This window comes from Mirounga leonina, unplaced genomic scaffold, assembly GCF_011800145.1.
Source record: "Mirounga leonina isolate KUSES-001 unplaced genomic scaffold, KU_Mleo_1.0 Mir_204, whole genome shotgun sequence".
NCBI lineage: Eukaryota > Metazoa > Chordata > Mammalia > Carnivora > Phocidae > Mirounga > Mirounga leonina.
Window position 1 is genome coordinate 17,166,412 of NW_023270513.1, and position 24,872 is coordinate 17,191,283.

The following is a 24,872-nucleotide window of genomic DNA, read 5'->3' on the forward strand; positions in this document are numbered from 1 at the left end:
CATTTCAAATATTATGGACTCAACCAACATGAAAAACTTGGTGAACAGATGACATTTACTGTTGTGTTTCCTTGTGTCAGGAACGGATCCCAGAGAGTCCTTCTCCTGTTCCCTCTCTGGAAGAGAATCATCATCCTAGGAGTCAGACTTCCTCCCACCCCAGCAGCAGTGTGTCCAGCTCTCCCTCTCAGATGGATCACCACTCAGAGAGGATGGGTAAGTATCTCATCTAAAACAAAGAATTAAAAGATATCCTTTTGGGAATTTCTTCATTAGTCAATAGAAAAGGGAGAGCTGGGGGGTTGATGCCTCCTTAATAAAAATGACTTTTTGAAGTGGTCATTTTTTTAGTGCTGAAGCAATATGAACAACAAAATGAAACTTAAAGTGTTAGAAGTTTCTTCTCTGAAAGTGTCTTCATTTACTGTGTCACTGGATTCTATCAGAACAATATGATGGGATTTTTGTAGACTATATGTTAGTTCAACATATTGATATTTAACAGTTCACATGAAGAAATACACTTGTTACATTCACAGCATCTTTGAATAATGAAAGATAAAATATCTTTTAAACAGTTGATCATTTAAGAGTGATTAAAAAGTGAATCAAGATATAATTTGCTACAATCTCAATAATTTGGATCAAAAATATTTAATATTTTCCCTTTCTTTATTTTTTTATTATCTCAGAAGCCTTACACCATAGACACTATTCCAGAAAGACTATAATGGTATTGTCAGTGATGTGGCATATTGGAGACTTGAATCTAGCCATAGTTCTGGCACTGAGTAGCTATGAGACCTTGGGTATGTCACTTAACCATCATGAGTTTCTTTACCTAATATATGGAAATAATTACTGCCATGCCTAATGCACTGGATTTTTGTGAGGTCAAATGAAATAATACGTGGGAAAACACTTCAGAAGTTTAAAGTGCTAAGGAAATGTGAGGGATAAGCACTCTTATTGTCTATGTGGCTTTACCTTGATTGTTTATTATCCCTTGCTGTCTGATTTTACTCAGGTATACAGATGTTACCAAGTGCATTCAGTTGTAACAAATTCTCATCTAGTATATAATAATTATGAACTAAATGAGATAGGTAAAATCTTTATTAATCTTTTGTATCTACACAATCCAATTTCTTAAATATCCATTTCCTTTAGGAAAAATGATTTCTGTTCCTCTTTTAGTCTTACTCTATAAAATTGTTCTTTATATGAACTCTAAGTTTTTATACACCATAATAGTGATTGCTTTAAGCCTCTCCAAAATAATGTTTTTTTGTTTTTTGTTTTTCTGGGGTTTTTTTTGTGGGGAGGAGAGGAATTTGAGGGATTAACAGAAGTGTTAGTTTCTGAATTTGTGCTGGGGAAGGATGAAGATTATTTCTCCCTTCTGGAAATTCATCCAAGTCTCATTTAGCCTGTCAATATTATATATTGTTTGTGGCTCATAGTAAGCGCAATGAGTCTCAAATCTGGCACCCATTATAATCACTTGTGGAACATTTACAGATATGAATGCCCAGGTTACATGCTCAGAGTCTGATTTACCTCGTCTGGAATAGAGCCTGGCAGCACTGCTTTGTTTTGATTTTCAGTGTCTCCTCATGATATTCTAACATGCAACCAGAGTTAAGAACCACTGAGCTAGAACTTGAGGTTAATGCCCTAAGGGAGTAAGTTCAATTCCTGGAAGAGGTGATGGGTCTTCTAGCTTTACTTTATCACAGCTTTTGGGACACAGACTACCTGGTTGTTACAACTGTGTGCAACTGATTTAAGGGAGTCTGAGCAAGAAAAGCAGATAGAGCCAGATACCATTAACGAATCAAGAAACCAAAACACACATTATTTTGTCAGGATAATCTTTGTATTAATGAGGGGTGGGGGAGAGAGAAAAGGGAGAGAGAGAATTATTTATTGAGGGCTGGCTAAGAGCAGAACACATAGGGAAATATACTATGTGATAAATATATTTTAAGGGAATAGTATCTTACACTTAGAAATAAAATCAAATATTTCTAAAACAATATAGTATTCTAAAAAATATATCAACCACATAAAACATTTCTAATTCCACTGGCAGTAATTAGGCTGTCTATGCATATTCCCAGGTGTCCAAGCATGATTGTGAGATTGTCTAAAACAAAAAAAGAAAAAAAGTTTGAGGATTTTTGGTTTAAAGTGACCATATTTTACTTATAGAGCAATATAATGCATTTTGGTATTTTTTTATTATTATGTTATGTTAATCACTATACATTACATCATTAGTTTTTGATGTAGTGTTCCATGATTCATTGTTTGTGTATAACACCCAGTGCTCCATGCAGAACGTGCCCTCTTTAATACCCATCAGACTAACCCATCCCCCCACCCCCTCCCCTAGAGAACCCTCAGTTTGTTTCTCAGAGTCCATAGTCTCTCATGGTTCGTCTCCCCCTTCATTCTTCCCCTCCTGCTATCTTCTTCCTCTTTTTTTTTTTTTTAACATATAATGTATTATTTGTTTCAGAGGTACAGGTCTGTGAATATAATGTTTTTTAAAAGATTTTATTAATTTATTTGAGAAAGAGAGACAGAGATAGCAAGAGAGCATGAGCAGGGAGGAGAGGGAAAGCAGGCTCCCCACTGAGTAGGGAGCTAGACATGGGGCTCAATCCCAGGACCCTGGGATCATGACCTGAGCCAAAGGCAGACGTTTAACTGACTGTGCTACCCAGGAGCCGCTAGCAATATAATGATATAAACAAATATAACAAAAGAGAATTAAATGATAAACTATGAAAATTGGCACACTTTTCCCTTTTTCAATATAAATGGTTTGTGAAAAAGCATTTATAATAATTACCAGAAAGTTATACTTTACCTATTAATTTTGCTATATGTATTTGTAAAAAAAAAAACTCAATAAAGTGAGTTATCTGTAATGATTTTAAACTCATGAAATTAAGTGATAAATTCTGGAAACATTTTGGGAACTATATTATTAATTATGCAGGTAAATAGCTAATTTGCATATGAATTTTAAAAGAGCAAACATTTAAAATGATTTAAAAAATATGTGGGCAATTATATATGCACTACATATTAATTCCACTTTAAAAATTCACATGATTGAGCAGTTTATTGATTTTTAAACTACATAATCATCAAACCAACACTAATGATTCCACTGTTTCAGATAGAGATGTATACAATTCATGTTAGTTGTTATTGGAGTAAAATAGTTATTTATATAATACTTTTCTACTTTTCTTTTGGGTGTTTTGCAAGAAAATTACTCAGTTTTATCTTTTATTTATAGCTATGATGCCCAACAATAGAGAGGAACTTACTGTTGATCAGGATAATGGACCAACCATCAAAAAATTCCAAAGGGATAATAAAGGTAAAATGATTTTTGCTTATTTGTTGGACATATAAATATTAGGTAGTAACTGAATTAACATGCTAGTGCTGTATCTTGCAACCACATTTCCTAAACAGAATAAATTTGTACTGGCTTTAGATAAATTATATTAGTAGTAAAAAAAAATACACTTACCTGAAGCTTGTTTATTTAATGTTAATAAATTACATATCAGCCTGAAGTTTTTCTGTGCTTGTGGTTGGAAACTTCACTTTATGCCCTTTTATTATGCCTGATCAGAAATATCTGACTTATATATGCACTTTTTTAACTATGTTTAAATGACTCACCATTTGATAGTTACATTTGAAAAACTGAGTTGCTGTAATGGAGAAAAGATGTTCCTCCAACAATCAAAAGAGATTTTTAAAATATATGCTTACTTGGGCATTTCAAATGAAAGCTTAGGAAGTTACTCCGATCAAGTATTTATCTAGAATGTTGATAGATATGATGTCAAACTAGATTTTGATCCACTGAAGTACATGTATCATCTCTGCACAGTATATAGTTTTTTTCTTAGGATATCAGTTTAAAGAAGGTAAGGAGAGTAAGAATTTCAAAGTCATGCTAACTTTTAAAAATTTAATTTAATTTAATTATGTTATGTTAGTCACCATACAATATATCATTAGTTTTTGGTGTAGTGATCCATGATTCACTGTTTTCCTATAACACCCAGTGCTCCATGCAGTACGTGCCCTCTTTAACACCCATCACCAGGCTAACCCATCCCCCCACCCCCCTCCCTGTAAAACCCACAGTTTGTTTCATGGAGTCCATAGTCTCTCATGGTTCATCTCTCCCTCCGATTCCCTCCCCCCTTCATTTTTCCCTTCCTTCTCCTAATGTCCTCCATGTTATTCTTTATGTTCCACAAACAAGTGAAACCGTATGATAATTGACTTTCTCTGCTTGACTTATTTCACTTAGCATAATCTCTTCCAATCCCATCCATGTTGATGTAAAAGTTGGGTACTCATTCTTTCTGATGGCTAAGTAGTATTCCATTGTATATATGAACCACATCTTCTTTATCCATTCATCTGTTGAAGGGCATCTTGGGTCTTTCCACAGTTTGGCTATTGCAGACATTGCTGCTATGAACATTTGGGTGTATATGGCCCTTCTTTCACTACATCTGTGTCTTTGAGGTAAATAACCAGGAGTGCGATTGCTGGGTCATAGGCTAGCTCTATTTTTTAATTTTTTGAGGCACCTCCACACTGTTTTCCAAAGTGGCTGTACCAACTTGCATTCCCACCAACAGTGTAAGAGGGTTCCCCTTTCTCCACAACCTCTCCAACATTTGTTGTTTCTTTCCCTGTCAATTTTTGCCATTCTAACTGGTGTGAGGTAGTATCTCAATGTGGTTTTGATTTGAATTTCCCTGATGGCTAATGATGATGAGCATTTTTTCATGTGTTTGTTAGTCATTTGTATGTCTTCTTCAGAGAAGTGTCCGTTTGTATCTTCTGCGCATTTTTTGATCTGATTATTTGGTTTTTGGGTGTTGAGTTTGAGAAATTCTTCATAAATCTTGGAAATCAGCACTTTGTCTGTAGTGTCATTTGCAAATATCTTCTCCCATTCTGTGGGTTGCCTCGTTGTTTTGTTGACTGTTTCCTTTGCTGTGCAGAAGCTTTTTATCTTGATGAAGTCCCAAAAGTTCATCTTTGCTTTTGCTTCACTAGACATTGGAGTTCTATCTTGAAGAAGTTGTCATGGCCAATGTCGAAGAGGTTACTGCCTATATTCTCCTCTAGGATTTTGATGGATTCCTGTCTCACATTGAGGTCTTTCATCCATTTTGAGTTTATCTTTGTGTATGCTATAAAGGAATGTTCCAGTTTCATTCTTCTATATGTAGCTGTCCAATTTTCCCAGCACCATTTATTGAAGAGACTGTCTTTTTTCCATTGCATATTTTTTCCTGCTTTGTTGAAGATTATTTGACCATAGAGTTGAGGGTCCATATCTGGGCTCTCTATTCTGTTCCATTGGTCTATATGTCTGTTTTTGTGCCAGTACCATGCTGTCTTGGTGATCATTGCTTTGTAATATAGCTTGAAATGAGGCTACGTGATACCCCCAGCTTTGTTTTTCCTTTTCAACATTTCCTTGGCGATTTGGGGTCTTTTCTGATTCCATACAAATTTTAGGATTGTTTGTTCCAGCACTTTGAAAAATGTCATTGGAATTTTGATCAGGATGGCCTTGAAGGTATAGATTTCTCTGGGTAGCATAGATATTTTAACAATGTTTATTCTTCCGATCCATGAGCATGGAATGTTTTTCCATCTTTTTGTGTCTTCTACAATTTCTTTCATGAGTATTCTGTAGTTCCTAGAGTATAGATCTTTTACCTCTTTGGTTAGGTTTATTCCGAGGTATCTTATGGTTTTGGGTGCTATTGTAAATGGAGTAGATTCTCTAATTTCTCTTTCTACAGTTGCATTGTTAGTGTATTAGAAAGTAATTGATTTCTGTGCATTGATTTTGTATCCTGCCACATTACTGAATTGCTGTATGAGTTCTAGTAATTTGGGGGTGGAGTCTTTTGGGTTTTCCACATAAAGTATCATGTCATCTGCAAAGAGAGAGAGTAACTGCTTCTTTACCAATTTGAATGCTTTTATTTCTTTCTGTTGTCTGATTGCTGTGGCTAGGACTTCTAGTACTATGTTGAACAACAGTGGCGAGAGTGGGCATCCTTGTCGTGTTCCTGATCTTAAGGGAAAGGCTCTCAGCTTTTCCCCATTGAGGATGATATTCACTGTGGGTTTTTCACAGATGGATTTTATGAACTTGAGGAATATTCCCTCTATCCCTATACTCTGAAGAGTTTTAATCAGGAAAAGATGCTGTATGCTATCAAATGCTTTTTCTGCATCAGTTGAGAGGACCATATGGTTCTTCTCTCTCCTCTTATTAATGTGTTCTATCACACTGACTGATTTGTGAATGTTGAACCATGCTTGCATCCCGGGGATAAATCCCACTTGGTTGTGGTGGATGATCCGTTTAATGTATTGTTGGATCCTATTAGCTAGGATTTTGTTGAGGATTTTGGAATCCATATTCATCAGGGATATCAGTCTGAAATTCTCCTTTTTGATGGGGTCTTTGCCTGGTTTAGGGATCAAGGTTATGCTGGCCTCATTGAATGAGTCTGGAAGCTTTCCTTCTGTTTCTATTTTTTGAAACACCTTCAGGAAAATAAGTATTATTTCTTCTTTGAATGTTTGGTAGGTTCCTCAGGGAATCCATCAGGCCATGCACTCTTGTTTTTTGGGAGGTTTTGGATCACTGCTTCAATCTCGTTACTGGTTATTGGCCTATTCAGGTTGTCAGTTTCTTCCTGTTTCAGTCTTGGCAGTTTATAGGTTTCCTGGAAGGCATCCATTTCTTCCAGCTTGCTTGCTTTATTGGCATAGAGTTGTTAATAATAATTTCTAATAATTGTTTCTATTTCCTTGGTGTTAGTTGTGATCTCTCCCCTTTCATTCATAATTTTATTAGTTTGGGTCCTTTCTCTTTTCTTTTGGATAATTCTGGCCAGTGGTTTATTGATCTTATTAATTCTTTCAAAGAACCAGCTTCTAGTTTTGTTGATCTGATCTGTGTTTCTGGTTTCTAATTCATTGATCTCTGCTCTAATCTTAATTATTTCTCTTCTAAAGCATGGCTTAGGCATCATTTGTTGCTTTTTCTCTAGTTCTTTAAAGTGTAAAGTTAGTTGGTGAATTCGGGATTTTTCTTTTCTTTTTTTTTTTTTCTTTCTTTTTGTGAGGCTTGGATAGCTATGTGTTTCCCCCTTTGGACCGCCTTTGCAGCTTCCCATAGGTTTTGGACCGATGAGTTTTCATTCTCATTGTTTCCCATGAATTGTTTAAGTTATTCTTTGACCCAAACATTCTTGAGCAGAGTGGTCTTTAGCTTCCAAGTGTTTGAATTTCTGCCAAAATTTTTCTTATGATTGAGTTCCAGTTTTAAAGCATTATGGTCTGAGAGTATGCAGGTAATAATCTCAATCTTTTGGTATCGGTTGAGACCTGATTTGTGACCCAGTATGCGGTCTATTCTGGAGAAAGTTCCATGTGCACTCGAGAAGAATGAGTATTCTGTTGTTTTAGGGTGGAATGTTCTTTATATATCTTTGAGGTCCATCTGGTCCAGTGTATCATTCAAAGTTCTTGTTTCTTTGTTGATTTTCTGCTTAGATGATCTGTCTATTGTTGAGAATGGAGTATTGAGATCTCGTACAATTAACGTATTGTTATCAATATGACTCTTATTGTGGTTAACAGTTGGCTTCTGTAGATGGCTGCTCCCATAGATATTTACAATTGTTAGCTTTTCTTGTTGGATAGACCCTTTAAGAATGATATAGCGTCCTTCTGTGTCTTTAACTACCATCTTTAGTTTATTTATTTTATTTTTTTTTAAAGATTTTATTTATTTATCTGAGAGAGAGAGTGGGAGACAGAGAGCATGAGAGGGGGAGGATCAGAGGGAGAAGCAGACTCCCCGCTGAGCAGGGAGCCCGATGCGGGACTCGATCCTGGGACTCCAGGATCATGACCTGAGCCGAAGGCAGTCGCTTAACCAACTGAGCCACCCAGGCGCCCCCATCTTTAATTTAAAATCTAATTTGTCTGATGTAACAATTGTGACCCCAGCTTTCTTTTGAGGTCCGTTGGCATGGAAGATGCATCTCCATCCCTTCCCTTTCAGTCTGGATGTATCGTTAGGTTCAAAATGAGTCTCTTGTAAACAGCATATGGGTGGGTTCTGTCTTTTTATCCAGTCTGCAATGCTGTGCCATTTTATGGGAGCATTTAGGCCGGTCACATTGAGAGTGACTTTTGAAAGATATGAATTTATTGTCATCACATTGCCTGTGAAGACGTTGTTTTTATAGATTGTCCCTGTAAATTTCTGTTGTATATCACTCTTGGGGTCTTTCTCCTTTTATAGAATCCCCCTTAATATTTCTTGTAGGTCCAGCTTAGTGGTCACATATTCTTTCAGTTTCTGCTTGTCTTAGAAACTCTGCATCTCTCCATCCATTCTAAATGACAGCCTTGCTAGATAGAGTATTCTTGGCTGCATGTTCTTCTCGTTTAGTACCCTGAATATGTCTTGCCAGTCCTTTTTGGCTTGCCAGGTCTCTGTGGATAGGTTTGATGTTATTCTGATGTTCCTCCCTCTTTACATAAGGAATCTCTCCCCCCTAACTGTCCTTAAGATGGTTTCCTTGCTTCTGAGATTTGTGAGTTTTATTATTACATGCCGGGGTGTTGGCCTGTTTTCCTTGATCTTGGGAGGGGTCCTCTGCCTCTAAGACATGAATGTTTCTTTCATTCCCCAGATTAAGGAAGGTCTCAGCTACAATTTCCTCAAATATATCTTCTAGTCCTCTCTCTCTTTCCACCCAGTCAGGGATCCCAATAATTTTGACACTGGAATCTTTCTTGGTGTCACTTATTTCTCTGATTCTGTTTTCATGGATTCTGAGTTGTTTCTTCTGGCCTCCTCTTTATCCTTCTTTTCTATCAATTGGTCTTCTAGATCACTAATTCATTCTGCCTCGCTTACCCTAGCTGTTAGATTATCTAGATCAGATTGGATCTCATTTATAGAATTTTTAAGTTCTGCCAGTTCAGCTTTCATTTCTACCCTTAGAAACTCTATAGTGCCATTAATCAATTTCTCCTTTCTGGCTATTGTCTTCACAACTGCTACCCTGAATTCCATCTCCGACATCTTGGCTATATCTGAATCCATTTGTAAATCTGTGGCAGAAGTCACAGTCTCTGAGTCTTTCCTATTTTGGGGGTTACTCCTCCTAGTCATTCTCTTGAGGGGTGATTGAGGGAATGTACAGAGTCCAAATTATTGACCACAACCCACGCAAGGTGCACCTGTTTTATAGGGACCTTAGGGTTGCTGGCCTCTTGTTCTCCCAGCCTGTCTTCTGGGGGAGTGGCCCGCTGCACTGTTACTCAGGTAACCCTATTTGGGCACAGTTGTCCTGCCCCCTGTGGTGGGGGGATGGGCTCAGTGAAAACTGGTTTTGGGGGCCTTTTTTTCTCTGGAGGCTTCCCACATCTCTTCCTAGAGTCAGAGCAGGGGAGATCATTTCCAACCATCTGCCTCAGAACAGAGAGATCACAGTCTGTTCTTCAGTGAACTCTCCAGCCCACACTATCTCTGCTTTTGTCTATGCTGCTAAAAACTGCAGTGTCCTGGGTTGTGCGCCCCTCAGCAGTACTTCCAATCTTCACCTCCAGGTCAGGGCATGTCTTTGTCCTTTGTGCTCCTAAAACCACCAGCCATCTCCAGTTCACATGGGTGGCCCCGCTGCTCCAGGTTTCAGTCCAGAGGGTTTCCCTAAAGTCCTTTCCCCACTGTTACTGCTCTGCGAGTCTGTGCCCTGTCCCCAGTTCAGGAGGCTATCTCTCACCAACAGTGCAGGATCCCAATGACTGGGCTCCCTCCTTCTTCCTTTTATCTTTGGTTATGTGCCCTCGGAATCACATCTCCCCACTTCATACTTCGAAACCAACTGCCTGCGATATTCTGTTTGTACAGATCCAGATATATCTTCTTACATCTCAGGCTGATTTCATGGATGTTCAGAGTGGTCTGGTGGATATCCAGCTCAGTTCCAGGGACTGATTGGAATAGGGTCCCCTGCTCCTCTGCCATCTTTTCCTCTCCAAAGTCATGCTATCTTGATATGAAAACTGAGTACAGTTTTGTTTAAAAGGCTAAAAGGTAAGAGAAAAAGAAAACATATTGGCATATATTATAGGCTATACATTATTTCTGTCATTGTGAATTAAACAGTAACTCTAAGCTAAAGAGCATAAGCTAACACATAATTTATCAGTTCATCAAATGGTCTGTTTGTACTTCAGTATAGGGTGCATTTTTCTATCTCTACTAAAGATAAACATAATATATAGAAAAAAGACTCCATGAGCTGAAGACTTAATGGAGAAATTTATCTTTCTTCTCTAGACTGAACTTGCTTCCTAATTACATAGATGAGCATTTTAGTTAGAATTTGGAATAATGTATGATTTTAATTTCATTGATCCATGGTTGGTTTCCTTGCCATATGTTTAGTCATTTCTTATCCAAATGCTGAAAGGCTATGCCCTCTGGGGCTCCAAGATATAAATGATTGATTTCAGAATACTTGCCAGAATGGAAGAATCCAGTTTTAGTATATTAGAATACCCAAGCTCTTATACAGGTAATGGAATTCTAGTTAAAGATGCAATTTCATTCTTAATCCAGCAACAATTTGTTCCTGAGAACTCTTTACCACCAAATCATGATTATTTGGAGGACAGTGTGGTAGTAAAACAACTTTTCTAGGAAAATCTCAAGCTGTACATGATACATGTGATTCTATCAGAAATGCAAACCCCATTAGTCCAAATGGCATTTAGGGCTGGCCTGTGTGCTACAGTGCTCAAGTGCACACTACTGTGTCTTATGAAAAATAAACTCGAGCGCTAGTACAGATGTACAGTAACTGATTTTCATAAAATACACAGTAGTATGTACTGGAATTTCTGAATCACTTGCTGTGGAATGGCAGTTTTACTCATTACAATCAAATAGGTTGGTCACACATTCTGATAAGGACATTAATAGATAGGAGTGGCATATTAAACTGCACCAAGTTTATAGTGGAAAGCTTTCTTTTAAATGAGATTTTTGGTGTCAAACTCTACCAATTATATATGTGATATTAAGATAAAATATATTCTATTCAAAAGATTTGAGTTATTAAAAGAAAAATAAATTAATGTAGAAGTCTCAACATTATTAAATTTGACAAGTAAGCAGTTTATACACCTGTGGCAAACATATATTTTCACATCTGCTTTGAGTAATATCATCATGATTTAAAAAATGATTTATAGTTCTAGAAATTCTAAAATGCCACCTTGCTATAATGTGGAAATTTCAGAAAAATGAAGAAATACCATTACAGTAAGCTTCATGTAACCCACCTCTTGCTGTACCTTATAAAACGGGGTGACAGTGCAATACATGTCTGTATAATTTACATTTTCCCTTGAATTTTCATATGTAGACATTTCCATCTCTGTATAAGTCTGGGCTTTCCTGGCAGTGATGTCCATTTAGAGTGTGTCCAAAATGACTTACCAAAATTGGTATTTTAGTTTTGACTCAAGTATTTTGACTAAACTGACTGATCAGTTAAGAAAAGCCTTTAATTTTATTTTTTTCACAGACTTTGTCAAACAAATTGAGCAAATCAAGTGTATGTTATAACATTCTGTTACATGGTTTTTAACAGTCAGTTCTGGAATTCCTTAGAGCAGTTGTGACTATTCACTGTAGTTTAAACCATGTGGAAGCAAAGGCACAAAACAAGATCATGTTCCCATGGCAGCCCAAGCCACTAGCAGGAATAGAGATTTGTGATATTTTGCATTTTGTATTGAATTTATTTATTGATAACTTCACATGTGCAAGAAGTACTGATGATCAAGTCTAGAATTCTATAGAAACAGTGGAAAAATAAATTTATCATCTAGCTCAAGATCTGAGTCCACTGAATCATTATATTTTAAATCAGTGCACAGGCTACAGATGAGAAGCTAATAATTTTAACTTCCTTTGATCATAAGAATCTAAAGTATATTTCATCTAGGATAAAAGAATTATCATATTTGTTTTTATGCAAATGGACTAATTTCAGTTTAGAGCAGGATTTGGGCTAAATATTGACACTATAATAATTTAAATGTTCTCTATTCAATCAAGTGTTTTTCTCTTTTCATTACTGAGACAATGTTAGATACTACACTAAATCTTTCAGACCAAGTGGCACTATTTAGGTGTTGGGAAATGAATATTGACACTGTTTAAATTGGAAAATATATCTTCTGAATATCATATTATCTTGAATAAGAGAGACAAATGTATTGAGCCAACTAAAATACAAACATCATTACAAATAAACTTTGTGATGAAGCTAAAATACATAAAGGAAAGTGGAATATATAGTTTCATGCATTTTATGTGATTTTTTCAGTGATTGTAAATAAAAATGAGAGGACAAAAGGACGTATCTCACTAGAAATTTTCTTTTAGCAAGAATCATTCTTGGTTAAACCTCATTGGCTATGATACTTTCACTACACAAAGTTTGGAAATTTTCTTTGAATTAACTTCATTTATTTTTTTTTATTTAGAAACAATTGTAGATTGACAATAAGTTTCAAAAAGAATACAGAAAGATCTTGTGTTTCCTTCAAATATTTCTCCCAGTAGCAATATCTTACATAATTATAACATGAAAGTCAGAAAATTTACATTGCTATAACCACATACCTTATTCATATTTCACCAGTTTTACCTACAATCATTGGTGTATATGTCTGTGTGTGTATCTTTCTATGGAATTATATCACATGTATAGATTTGTGTAACCACCACCACAAATCTATACATGTTCCATCACCACAGGGTTCTCTCCTGCTATTCCCTTATTGTCTATCCCTACCCCATGATCCTTAACTTCTGAGAACCACTAATCTGTTTCCCATCTCTATAATTCCATCATTCTAAGAATGTTCTAAAAATGGAATCATACATTATATGACTTTTTGAGATTAGCTTGTATTTCACTCAGCATAATTCTCTTAATATTCATCCAAAGTGTTGCATGTGTCAATATTTTTTCCATTTTTCCATTTTGTTGCTGAGTAGTTGTGTAACCATTCATCCATTGTAGGATCTCTTGTTTCCAATTTTTCCATGTTATTAATAAAGCTTCCATGAACATTTATGTATAAGTGTTTATGTAATATAACTTTCATTTCTCCAGGACAAATGTCCAAAAGTGCAATTGCTGGGTCACATAGGAAGTGTATATATAGATTACAACAAACTGCCAAATTGTCATTCAGAGTAGCTGGGCCATATTTATACTCCCAAAAACAATATATGAGTGTTCCAAGTTTTTCACATCCTTGCCAGCATTTTGTGTTGTCCTTTTTTCATTTTTTAAAGTTAGCTGTTCTCATAGGTGTGTGTAGTGATATCATTGTGATTTTAATTTGCATTTCTCTAATGGCTAGTGATATTGAGCCCCTTTGTCTGTATATCCTTTTTGTTGAAACATCTCATCATGTCTTATCCCCATTTTCTAACGGGTTTTCTTGTTTTCATATTGCTAAGATTTGAGAGTTCTTTTTTTTCTTACAAATTTTTTTATTATGTTATGTAAATCACCATGCATTACATCATTAGTTTTTGATGTACTGTTCCATGATTCATTGTTTGCATATAACACCCTATGCTCCATTATTTATAGAGCAATATAATGTATTTTTTATTTTTTTATTATTATGTTATATTAATCACCATACATTACATCATTAGTTTTTGATGTAGTGTCCCATGATTCATTGTTTGTGTATAATACCCAGTGCTCCATGCAGAACGTGCCTTCTTTAATACCCATCACCAGGTTAACCCATCCCCCCGCCCCCTCCCCTCTAGAACCCTCAGTTTATTTCTCAGAGTCCACAGACTCTCATGGTTGGTTCATCTCCCCCTCCAATTTCCCTCCCTTCATTTTTCCCTTCCTGCTATCTTCTTTTTTTTTTTAACATAATATATTATTTGTTTCAGAGGTACAGGTCTGTGATTCAACAGTCTTACACAATTCTCAGTGCTCACCATAGCACATACCCTCCCCAATGTCTATCACCCAGCCACCCTATCCCTCCCATCCCCTACCACTCCAACCCTGTTTGTTTCCTGAGATTAAGAATTCCTCATATCAGTGAGATCATATGATACATGTTTTTCTCTGACTGACTTATTTCGCTCAGCATAATACCCTCCAGTTCCATCCACGTCATTGCAAATGGCAAGATTTCATTCCTTTTGATAGCTGCATAATATTCCATCATATATATATACCACATCTTCTTTATCCATTCATCTGTCAATGGACATCTTGAAATCTGAGAGTTCTAATATATACTAAATACAAGTCCAGTAGGCAAAGAGAACTCCCATCAAAATCAAGAAAACAGGCCAACACCAAAACATATTGTAGTAAAACATGCAAAATACAGAGATAAGGAAAAACTAATGAAAGCAGAAAGGGAAAAGAAATCCCTAACTTATAAGGGAATACAAATAAGGTTAGCAGTAGATATCTCCACAGAAACTTATAGGCCAGAACACAGTTGCATGGTATATTCAAGGTGTTGAGTGGGAAAAATCTGCAGCCAAGAATACTATCCAGCAAGGCTGTCCCTCAGAATACAAGCAGAGATAGTTTCCCAGACAAACAAAAAATGAGATAAAATAAAAGAGTTCATGATCACTAAACCAGCCCTGCAAGAACCATTAAAGGTAAATCTTTGAGTGGTAAAGAAAGACAAAAAACAACAAAGACTAGAAAGAATCAGAAAAAATCTCCAGAAACACTGACTTTACAGGTAATACAGTAACACTAAATTCATATCTATCAACAATCACTCTGAATGTAAATGGACTAAATGAACCAATCAGAAGACATAGGGTATCAGAATGAATTTTTTAAAAAGACCCATCTATATACTGCTTACAAAAGATTCATTTTAGACCTAAAGGCACCTCCAGAATGAAAGTGAGGGGATGGAGAACCATTTATCATGCTAATGGACATCAAAAGAAACCCAGAGTATGAGCATTTATATCAGGCAAACTAGATTTTAAACCAAAGACTGTAACAAGAGTTGAAGAAGGGCACTATATCATAATAAAGGGGTCTATCCAATGAGAAGATCTAACAATTGTAAATATTTATGCACCCAACTTGGGAGCACCCAAATACATAAATCAATTAATAACAAACATAAAGGAACTCATTGATAATAATACAATAACAGTAGGGGATTTTAACACCCCACTTACAGCAATGGACAGATCATCTAAGCAGAAAATCAACAAGGAAAAATGACTTTGAATGACCCACTGGACCAGATCACCTTAACAGATATATTCAGAACATTTCATCTTAAAACAGCAGAATACACATTATTTTTGAGTGCACATGGGTATTCTCCAGAATAGATCACACACAGGGTCACAAATCAGGCCTTAAAAAATACAAAAAGATTGAAGTCATACCATGCTTATTTTTGGGCCACAATGCTATGAAACTTGAAGTCAACCACAAGAAAAAAATTGGAAAGACCACAAATGTATGCAGGGTAAGGAATGTTCTACTAAAGAATGAATTGGTTTACCAGGATGTTAAAGAAAAAATAAAAAAGTACATGGAAACAAATGAAAATAAAAATATGATGGTCTAAAACATTGGGGATGCAGCAAAAGTGGTCCAAAGATGGAAGTATATAGCAATACAGGTTTACTTCGGGAAGCAAGAAAAATCTCAAACACACAACCTAACATTTCACCTAAAGAAGCTAGAAAAGGAAAGCAAATGAACCCTAAAGTCAGCAGAGGAAGGGAAATAATAAATATTAGAGCACAAATAAACGTTATGAAAAAAGTCCAGCAAACAGATCAGTGAAACTAGGAGTTGGTTTTCTGAAAGAATTAATAAAATTGATAAACCTCTGGCCAGACTTACCAAAAAGAAAAGAGAAAGGATCCAAATAAATAAAATCACAAATGAGAGAGGAGAGATCACAACCAACAGCACAGAAATACAAACAATTATAAAGGAATATTATGAAAAATTAGATGCTAACAAATTCGGCAACTGGGAAGAAATGGATAAATTCCTAGAAACATATAAACTACAAAAACTTAAACAAGAAGAAATACAAAACCTGAACAGACCCATAACCAGCAAAGAAATTGAAACAGTAATCAAAAATCTGCCAGCAAACAAAAGTCCAGGGCCAGATGGCTTCCCAACAGAATTCTTCCAAACATTTAAAAAGAGTTAATACATATTCTTCTCAAACAATTACAAAAAATAGATATGGAAGGAAAACCTCCAAAGTCATTCTATGAGGCCAGCATTAGATTGATTCCAAAATCAGACAAAGATCCCACTAAAAGGGAGAATTACAGGCCAGTGTCCCTGAATGAACCTGGAAGCAAAAATTCTCAACAAGATACTAGGACATTAAATCCAACCATACATTAAAAGAATTATTCACAGCAACCACGTGGGATTTATTCACAAATCAATCAATGTGAAACACATAAATAAAAAAATGATAAGAACCATATGATCCTCTTGTTGGATGCAGAAAAAGCATTTGACAAACTATAGCATCCATTCTTGATAAAAACCTTCAAGAAAGGATACAGGGAACATAATTCAACCTCATAAAGGGCATATACAAAAAACACACAGGTAATATCATCCTCAATAGGGAAAAACTGAGAGCTTTTCCTCTATGGATGTCCACTCTCATCACTGTTATTAAACATAGTACTGGAAGTCCTAGCCTCAGTAATCAGACAACAAAAAGAAATAAAAAGTATCCAAATCAGCAAGGAAGAAGTCAAACATTCACTATTCATGGATGGCATGATACTCTACGTAGAAAACACAAAAGACTCCACCAAAAAGTTACTGCAAATGATATACAGATTCAGAAAAGTCACAGGATACAAAATCAATGTACAGAAAACTGTTGCATTTTATACACCAATAATGAAGTAGCAGAAAGAGAAATTGATGAATCAATCCCATTTACAATTGCACCAAGACTATACAATACCTAGGAATAAACCTAACCGAAGAGGTAAAAGATCTGGACTTTGAAAACTAAAAAACTTATGAAAGAAGTTGGACATGACACAAAGAAATGGAAAAAAAAAATTCCATACTTATGGATTGGAAGAACAAGTATTGTTAAAATGTCTATACTACAAAAAGCAATCCATTTAATGCAATCCCTGTCAAAATACCACCAACATTTTTCACAGAGCTAGAACAAATAATCCTAAATTTTGTATGGAACCATAAAAGTTCCTGAATAGCCAAAGCAGTCTTGAAAAAAGAAAAGCAAAGCTGGAGGCATCAGCATTCTGGACTTCAAGCTATATTACAAAGCTGTAGTCATCAGCTGCAGTATGGTACTGACACAAAAACAGATACATAGATCAATGGAACAAAATAGAAAACCCAGTAATGCACTCACAGCTATATGGTCAACTAATCTTTGACAAAGCAGGAAAAAGTATCCAATGGAAAAAGTCTCTTCAACAAATGGAGTTGGGAAAACTGGGCAGCAACATGCAGAAGAATGAAACCAGACCACTTTGTTACACCACACACAAGAATAAATTCAATAAGGGGCGCCTGGGTGGCTCAGTTCGTTAAGCGACTGCCTTCGGCTCAGGTCATGATCCTGGAGTCCCGGGATCAAGTCCCGCATCGGGCTCCCTGCTCAGCGGGGAGTCTGCTTCTCCCTCTCACCCTCCCCCCTCTCATGCTCTCTTTCTCTATCTCATTCTCTCTCAAATAAATAAATAAAATCTTTAAAAAAAAAGATTAAGAATAAATTCAATAAGGATGAAAGACCTATATGTGAGGCCTAAGTTATAAAATTCTAGAAAAGACTACAGGCAGTAACTTCTCTGACATCTACTGAAGCAATTTTTTTTTTTCCTAGATAAGTCCCCTGTGGCAAGGAAACAAAAGCAAAAATGAACTATTGGGACTTTTTCAAGATAAAAACCTTCTGCAGAGTGAAGGAAACAATCAACAAAACTAAAAGGCAGCCTACAGAATTGGAGACAACATTTGCAAATGGGATATCTGGTAAAGGGTTAGTATTCAAAATCTATAAAGAACTTATCAAACTCAACACCCAAAAAACAAATAATCCAGTTAAGAAATGGCAGAGGACATGAATAGATATTTTTCTAAAGAAGACATACAAACAGCTAACAGACACATATAAAGATGCTCAATATCGCTCATCATCAAGGAAATAAAATCAAAACCACGATGAAGGGTGCTTGGGTGGCTCACTTGGTTAAGCGCCTGGCTTCAGCTCAGGTCATGATCTCAGGGTCTTGGGACTGAGCCCTGCTTCAGGCTTCCTGCTCAGCAGGGAGTCTGCTTCTCCCTCTTCCTCTCCCTCTATGCGTGCTCTCTCTCTCTCTATCTCTCTCACTCTCTCTCAAATAAATAAATAAAATCTTAAAAAAAAAAAAAAAACCACAATGAGATACCACTTCACATCTGTCAGAATGGCTAAAATTAACCACACAGGAAACAACAGACGTTGGTGAGGATGCGGAGAAAGGGAAACCCTCTTACACTTTTGGTGGGAATGGAAGCTGGTGCAGTCACTCTGGGAAACAGAATGGAGGTTCCTTAAAAAGTTAAAAATAGAACTACCCTAAGACCCAACAATTGCTCTACTATATATTTACCCAAAGGATACAAAAATACATATGGACCCTGGTGTATTGTATACATATACACAATATGTGTGTGTGTGTGTGTGTGTGTATACACTATATATATATATTTTATATATATATATAATATATATATATACATACTATATATATACATATATTTACACACACACACATATATACACACACACACACGTACACATATAATGGGATATTACTCAGCCATAAAAAGGAATGTGATCTTGCATGTGCAATGACATCGATGGAGATAGGATGTATTATGCTAAGTGAAATAAGTCAGTCAGAGAAAGACAAATACCATTTTATTTCACTCATATGTGGAATTTAAGAAACAAAACAGATGAATATAAGGAAAGTAAAAGAGAGAGAGAGAGAGAGGCAAACCAGTTGCTAGAGGAAAGTAAGTGGAGGATGGGCTAAATTGATGTCGGGTATTAAGGAGGGTACTTGTGATGATCACTAGTTGTTATATGAAAGTGATGAACCACTAAATTCTCCTGAAAATAATATTACACTACATGTTAACTAGAATTTAAATAAAAATTTGAAACATTTAAATAAATAAATAAATTGCTTTTCCTACAATAAGTAACGGGTTATTATCCTCTGGCTACTTTCAAGATTTTCTTTGTTGTTAATTTTAAAATTTGACTATGATGTGTCTGGTGAAGATTTCTTTGGATATATTCTTTTCGGAATTTACTCAGAGTCTTGAATTGGTTGGTTTATCTTTTGAGAAATTTGGGAAGTTTTCAGACCTTATTTCTTTGAGTAGCTTTTTGGCCTTGCCTTCTTTCTTCTTTCCTGAGACTCCAATGACACAAATGTTGGATCTTTGATATAGTCCACATAATTCTGTAGCTCATTCTCTCACTGTTTTTTGTTTTGTTTTTGTTTTAAGTGCATTTTGTTTCTCTTTTCCAGATTAGGTAATTTATATGTTTCTGTCTTGAAATTCACTGATTCTTTCCTCTAACCTCTCCTTTCTTTCCATTGAGCCTACCCACTGAGTTTTGAAATTCTGGTTATTGTGATTTTAGTAGTGAAATAGTCATTTGCTGCCTTTTGAAATTTTTTATTTATTTATTTTTTCGTGTAACTTTCCATTTCTTTACTGATATTTTCTATTCTTCCATTTATTTCATGTATCTTTGTAATTGTTTATTGAAGCATTTTTATAGTGACTGTTTTGAAATCCTTTTCAGAAAGTTATAATATCTGTGAAATCTTAGTATTAGTGGTTGTTCATTGTCTTTCGTCATTAAAGTTGAGATATTCTGGGTTTCTTGGTTTGACAAGTTATTTTTTTAATTGTCACCTGGAAAATATAAGTATTATGAGACTCTGGATCTTATTTAAATCTTGCATTTTCTTTGACCTCTGTTGACATAGATCCAGTGAAGTAATGGAGGCAAGACCACCTCATTTTTACCAAGTGTGGTTGGGAGTCTAGATTCTCCACTCTGTTTCCATTGATATTCTGGGGTGAAGTGGTACTAAGTTAGTGTTGGGTGGGAGTAGGAGTTCAGGCTCTTAATTCTTTTGATACCACTCTGTCTGGAAGGGGTTACCACTCTCACATATGGCCTTGCCTCAGACTGCTGGAGCAGATAGCCTCATTCCCACTTGGCAGTGGTGACAGTCTTGACTTTCCAGTGTCTTTTGTCTGATACCACCCCAGGTAGGAAGGTGAAAGTTACTGGTTAGAAGATGGAAGTCTAAGCTTTCCATGTAGTCTCCACTGACACTGTGTGTTTGTGGGGGCTGGGTGGTCTCATTACTGCTAAGCATGCCTGAATCTCCACTGAGCCTTCTTCTCTAACACAATCCTTGGTGGGTGAAGGGGGAAGAGAGTTTGATAGGCATTAGGACACCTCATTACAGCCTGGCAAGGGCGAAGATTAGGTTTTCCACTTGGCCTTTGCTGGTATGGTGGAAGTGGGACTGTAGATTTTTCTGGGATAATTGTTTGAAGTTGAGTAGTTGTCTAAAATTTTTAGTATTGCTAAACTACCCATTCCTGATATTTTGGCTAGAGAGAGCTTGCTTTTCTTGGGGATTGTGTGTGTGTGTGTGTGTGTGCATGCATGCGTGCACACATGCACACGTGCATGTGAATGCCAATTGGTGTTTCTGAATTGTTATCTTTTCTATTATTCAGTCAGGGATATATGAGACAAAAGGAAAGGCCAGGGACATCACTTCCATGTTATTCTCTAGAGAATAACAGTCACTAACTGTTCAGTCACTAACTGATCAGTCACTAACTGATCTTCCTTCCTCTGTACATTTTCAGAGTATCCTTATGTTTTATATAAAAAATGCCCAGAGGTTTTAGTGGTACTTAAAGGGAGGAATAGGAAAAATGTATATATCTACTCAATCTTTTGGAGGCAGAAATCTCTCTTCATTTCCTTCATTTTTTTTAAACAAAATTGAGATGCACTCCATATATAACAAAGATCACCCATTTAAAGTGTGAAATTTAGTGTTTTTTATTATATTATCAAGGTTGTGCAAACTTCCCTACTATCTAACTCAAGAACATATTCATAAACCAAACCAAACAAACAAACGAACAAACCAGTCCTGTACCTATTAGATGTCACTACCCATTCCCCTTCCCTCAGCCTCTGGAAACCACTAATCTGATTTGATCTCTATGGATTAGCCTAATCTGGATATTTAAAATGGAATGATACAATATGTGTCCTTTTGTGTCTTGTTTCTTTCACTTACATGATTTCAAGCTTCACCCATGATGTAGAATGAATCATTATTTTGTGTCTTAATATTATTCTATTCTATGGGTAGACTACATTTTGTTTATCCATTCATCAGTAGATGGACATTTGGAATGTTTCCACATTTTGGCTATTATATATAATACTACTATAAATGTTTGTATATTTTTTGTATATATTTATATTTTTTATTGTGTATATACCTAAGAGTAGAATTCCTGGTTCATATGGTAATCTTACGTTTAACCACTTCAGGACCTGCCACATTGTTTTCTGAAGTGGCTACAGAATTTTATATTCCTACCAGCAATGTAGGGGTTCCAGTTTCTCCCCATCCTTTCCAATGCTTATTATTTTCCTTTTTCGTTATAGCCATTCTAGTGGATATGAACTGTTAACTTGTGGTTTTCATTTTCATTCCTTGATGAATAATGACTTAGGGAATCTTTTGAGGAATTTATTATCCATGCATATCTTTTCTGGAGAAATATCTATTTAATTCCTTTTTCCATCTTTAAATTGAAATGTTTGCCTTTTTTGTTTCCAACTTTTAAAAATTCTTTATATATTCTGGATATATATAAGGCATTTATCAGACACATGATTTGCAAATATTTTATCCCATTCTATGGATTGTCTTTTCACTTTCTTCACAGTATTTGTCAATGAACAAAAGGTTTTGATGTTCAGTTTATTATTTTCTTTTACCACATATGTTTTTGTTGTCATATCTATGAATCCTTTGCAAAAACCAAAGGGTACTCCTTGAAGATACAGTCCTGTTCTTTGATTCTTGAAGAAAAAAACACACTACCTGAAGATAGACTCCTATTCTTTGATCTAAGAGTGTTATAATTTTAACTCTTATACTTAAATCCATGAACACTTTTGAATTAATTTTTGTGTTTGGTGTTATATAGGGAACCAATTTCATTCTTTTGCATGTGGATATCCAATTGTACCAGCACAATTTATTGAAAACACTCATTTCCTCAATGGATTATGTTGGCACCCTTGTCAAAAATCACATAACTATAAAAGTAAGGGTTTATTTCTGGACTCTCAATTATATTCCATTATCTATATGTCTATCCTTATGCCAGTACTGCAATGCCTGGATTACTATAAGCTTATAGTAATGTTATGGAACCTGGACTAGATCGCCCAATGGAAGAACCAAGCTTCACTCAGAGATCTTGGAGGATAGGAGGTTTATTTAACGCCGGCGGGCTCAGAGGAGAGTGATCTCCAAAGGTCTGAGCCCCGAGCACAAACAAAGGGGGCAATTTATACACTTCTCCTTCCACATACTTGGCATTTTTGGTGCGTGCATGAAGCAGAGCAGGGAGAAGAACCTGGAAGAGCCCCGAGGCAAGGACTGGGACTCTCTTGCTGGCTTGGTCGGCCATCTTAGTGGACAGATTTTCCTTATCATTCCCCCCTTTGAACACCTAGTTTAGAGGGCATCATTTTCATCTTCTAAGGGGCGATAGTGAGTAAAGAGCAATTGGAGTCTGCTTTTAGCAATTTGAGTAGTGATAAACCTAGTAAGGACATTAAGAATACAAGGACCAGAAGATAGTAAGAAGGGAAAAATGAAGGGGGGGAATCAGAGGGGGAGACGAACCATGAGAGACTATGGGCTCTAAAAAACAAACTGATGGTTCTAGAGAGGAGGGGGGTGGGTGGATGGGTTAGCTTGGTGATGGGTATTAAAGAGGGCATGTATTGAATGGAGCACTGGGTGTTATATGCAAACAATGAATCATGGACAACTACATCAAAAACTAATAATGTAATGTATGGTGATTAACATAACATAATAAAATAAAATTAAAAAAAAAAGAACACAAGGACCAAATGCTACTATAAGGAGAAGCAATAGGTGGGGGGCAACGAGGGGGATGAACCAAGAGAACCATTGTGAGAGGGTATCCCACCAAGTGGTCCACTGGAGTGTTTCCCACCAGTGATGTACTCGTTCCTATAATTGGGTCAGAGTTTCTTGGACTACCCCCAACTCATTAGCATAGAAACAGCATTCTTCCTGTAAGAAGAGGCAGAAACCCCCTTGCACGGCTGTGAGCAAGTCAAACCCGGGCCTGCTTTGGAGGACCACTGAGGCCAGTGAATTGAGTTGGCACTGCAGGGCTAGGGCCAATTGAGTGAGGGTGGAAAAATCTGCCATGAGTTGTTGAGTTAACCCCTGGTACTGAACCTGAGACATCCTGACCCCAGTGGTGCCAGGGCAACACCTGATGCGGCCAGCAGGCTCACAAAAAGAGGGATCGCTGTCGGGGTGCATCAAGGGCAGCTAGGAAGTCTCCATATGAGTGGGGCATCGCTCCTGGGGAGGACTGAAAGATCAGGTAAGAGACTGACAAGTGGCATGACTGATCACGTGGGGTGATGCAGATGTATACACCTTGATCACAGGTCAGAAAAGTGTTGTTAGGTGCACAGACCTGACTGTGGTCCATGATGGGAGAGGAAGAGTTGCCATACAGCTGTACCAGAGCCAGAAAGGGATAATCTGAGGTCCCCGGTGCTGAGATGGGAGGTGACATGGTAGATTGGTTGAGGATGACACCTAGGTATTGGACAGGACCGGGCTTCATACAGATCCAGCAGTCAGATGCTAAGGGTGGATTTGAGTGGTTAAGCACTTGGTGGGAGGTGTTAATCATACCTAACAGTTGCGCTATAGATGCTTGCTGCATGTGGATGGGGGACCCAGGAATGTGCCAGGGTGAGTTATTTTCTGTCTGACTTTGGGGGTTGACTGTAAGGCTTGGAGTGAACATGGACTTAATCATAAATTTGGCCATGGTGTCGGTCCACATAGGGTGATATTGGCCCAATAGGAGAATGATTCCTGTAGCTCATGATGTGGCATTGGGTTCTAAGACTGAGAGGGTGAGCAGTATACAGTGATTGTTAGGGCAAGAGGATGGGCTGGTGTTGCATGACAAGGAAATCTGGATGTCACTGCGCTGTTTGAGGCGCCACCTGGTGGACCATCGTTCCATTCCCGGCCAAGTCACCACCCATGACTCACATCCCCAGGGTCGCGAGCAGAACTGAGGGCAGGTGTTTGTCTGTTGAGGCATAGGGCCCCCACAGATGTAGACATCTACCAGCCAGTAACCAGAGTGAGGGCCATGGTAGGAAAACTGTCTATGAGGTTCCCAGAAGGTATCAAGAAGCTGGCATCCATCAAAATGGAGGTTGACCTTTGGTGTATGTCCATTCCAGGTGGAAGAAGTCAGTGG

At 36.9% G+C, this 24,872-nt stretch overlaps 1 protein-coding gene across 1 annotated transcript in view; it reads left to right on the forward strand.

Annotated features, from left to right (window-relative positions):
• Positions 1–24,872, forward strand: part of DACH2 (dachshund family transcription factor 2) — a 373,931-nt gene that overhangs the window by 244,956 nt on the left and 104,103 nt on the right. Inside the window, exons 5-6 of the mRNA XM_035028825.1 lie at positions 81–216; positions 3,317–3,400. Of these exons, the coding sequence (XP_034884716.1) occupies positions 81–216; positions 3,317–3,400 (220 nt within the window). The remainder of the gene's footprint in view (positions 1–80; positions 217–3,316; positions 3,401–24,872) is intronic.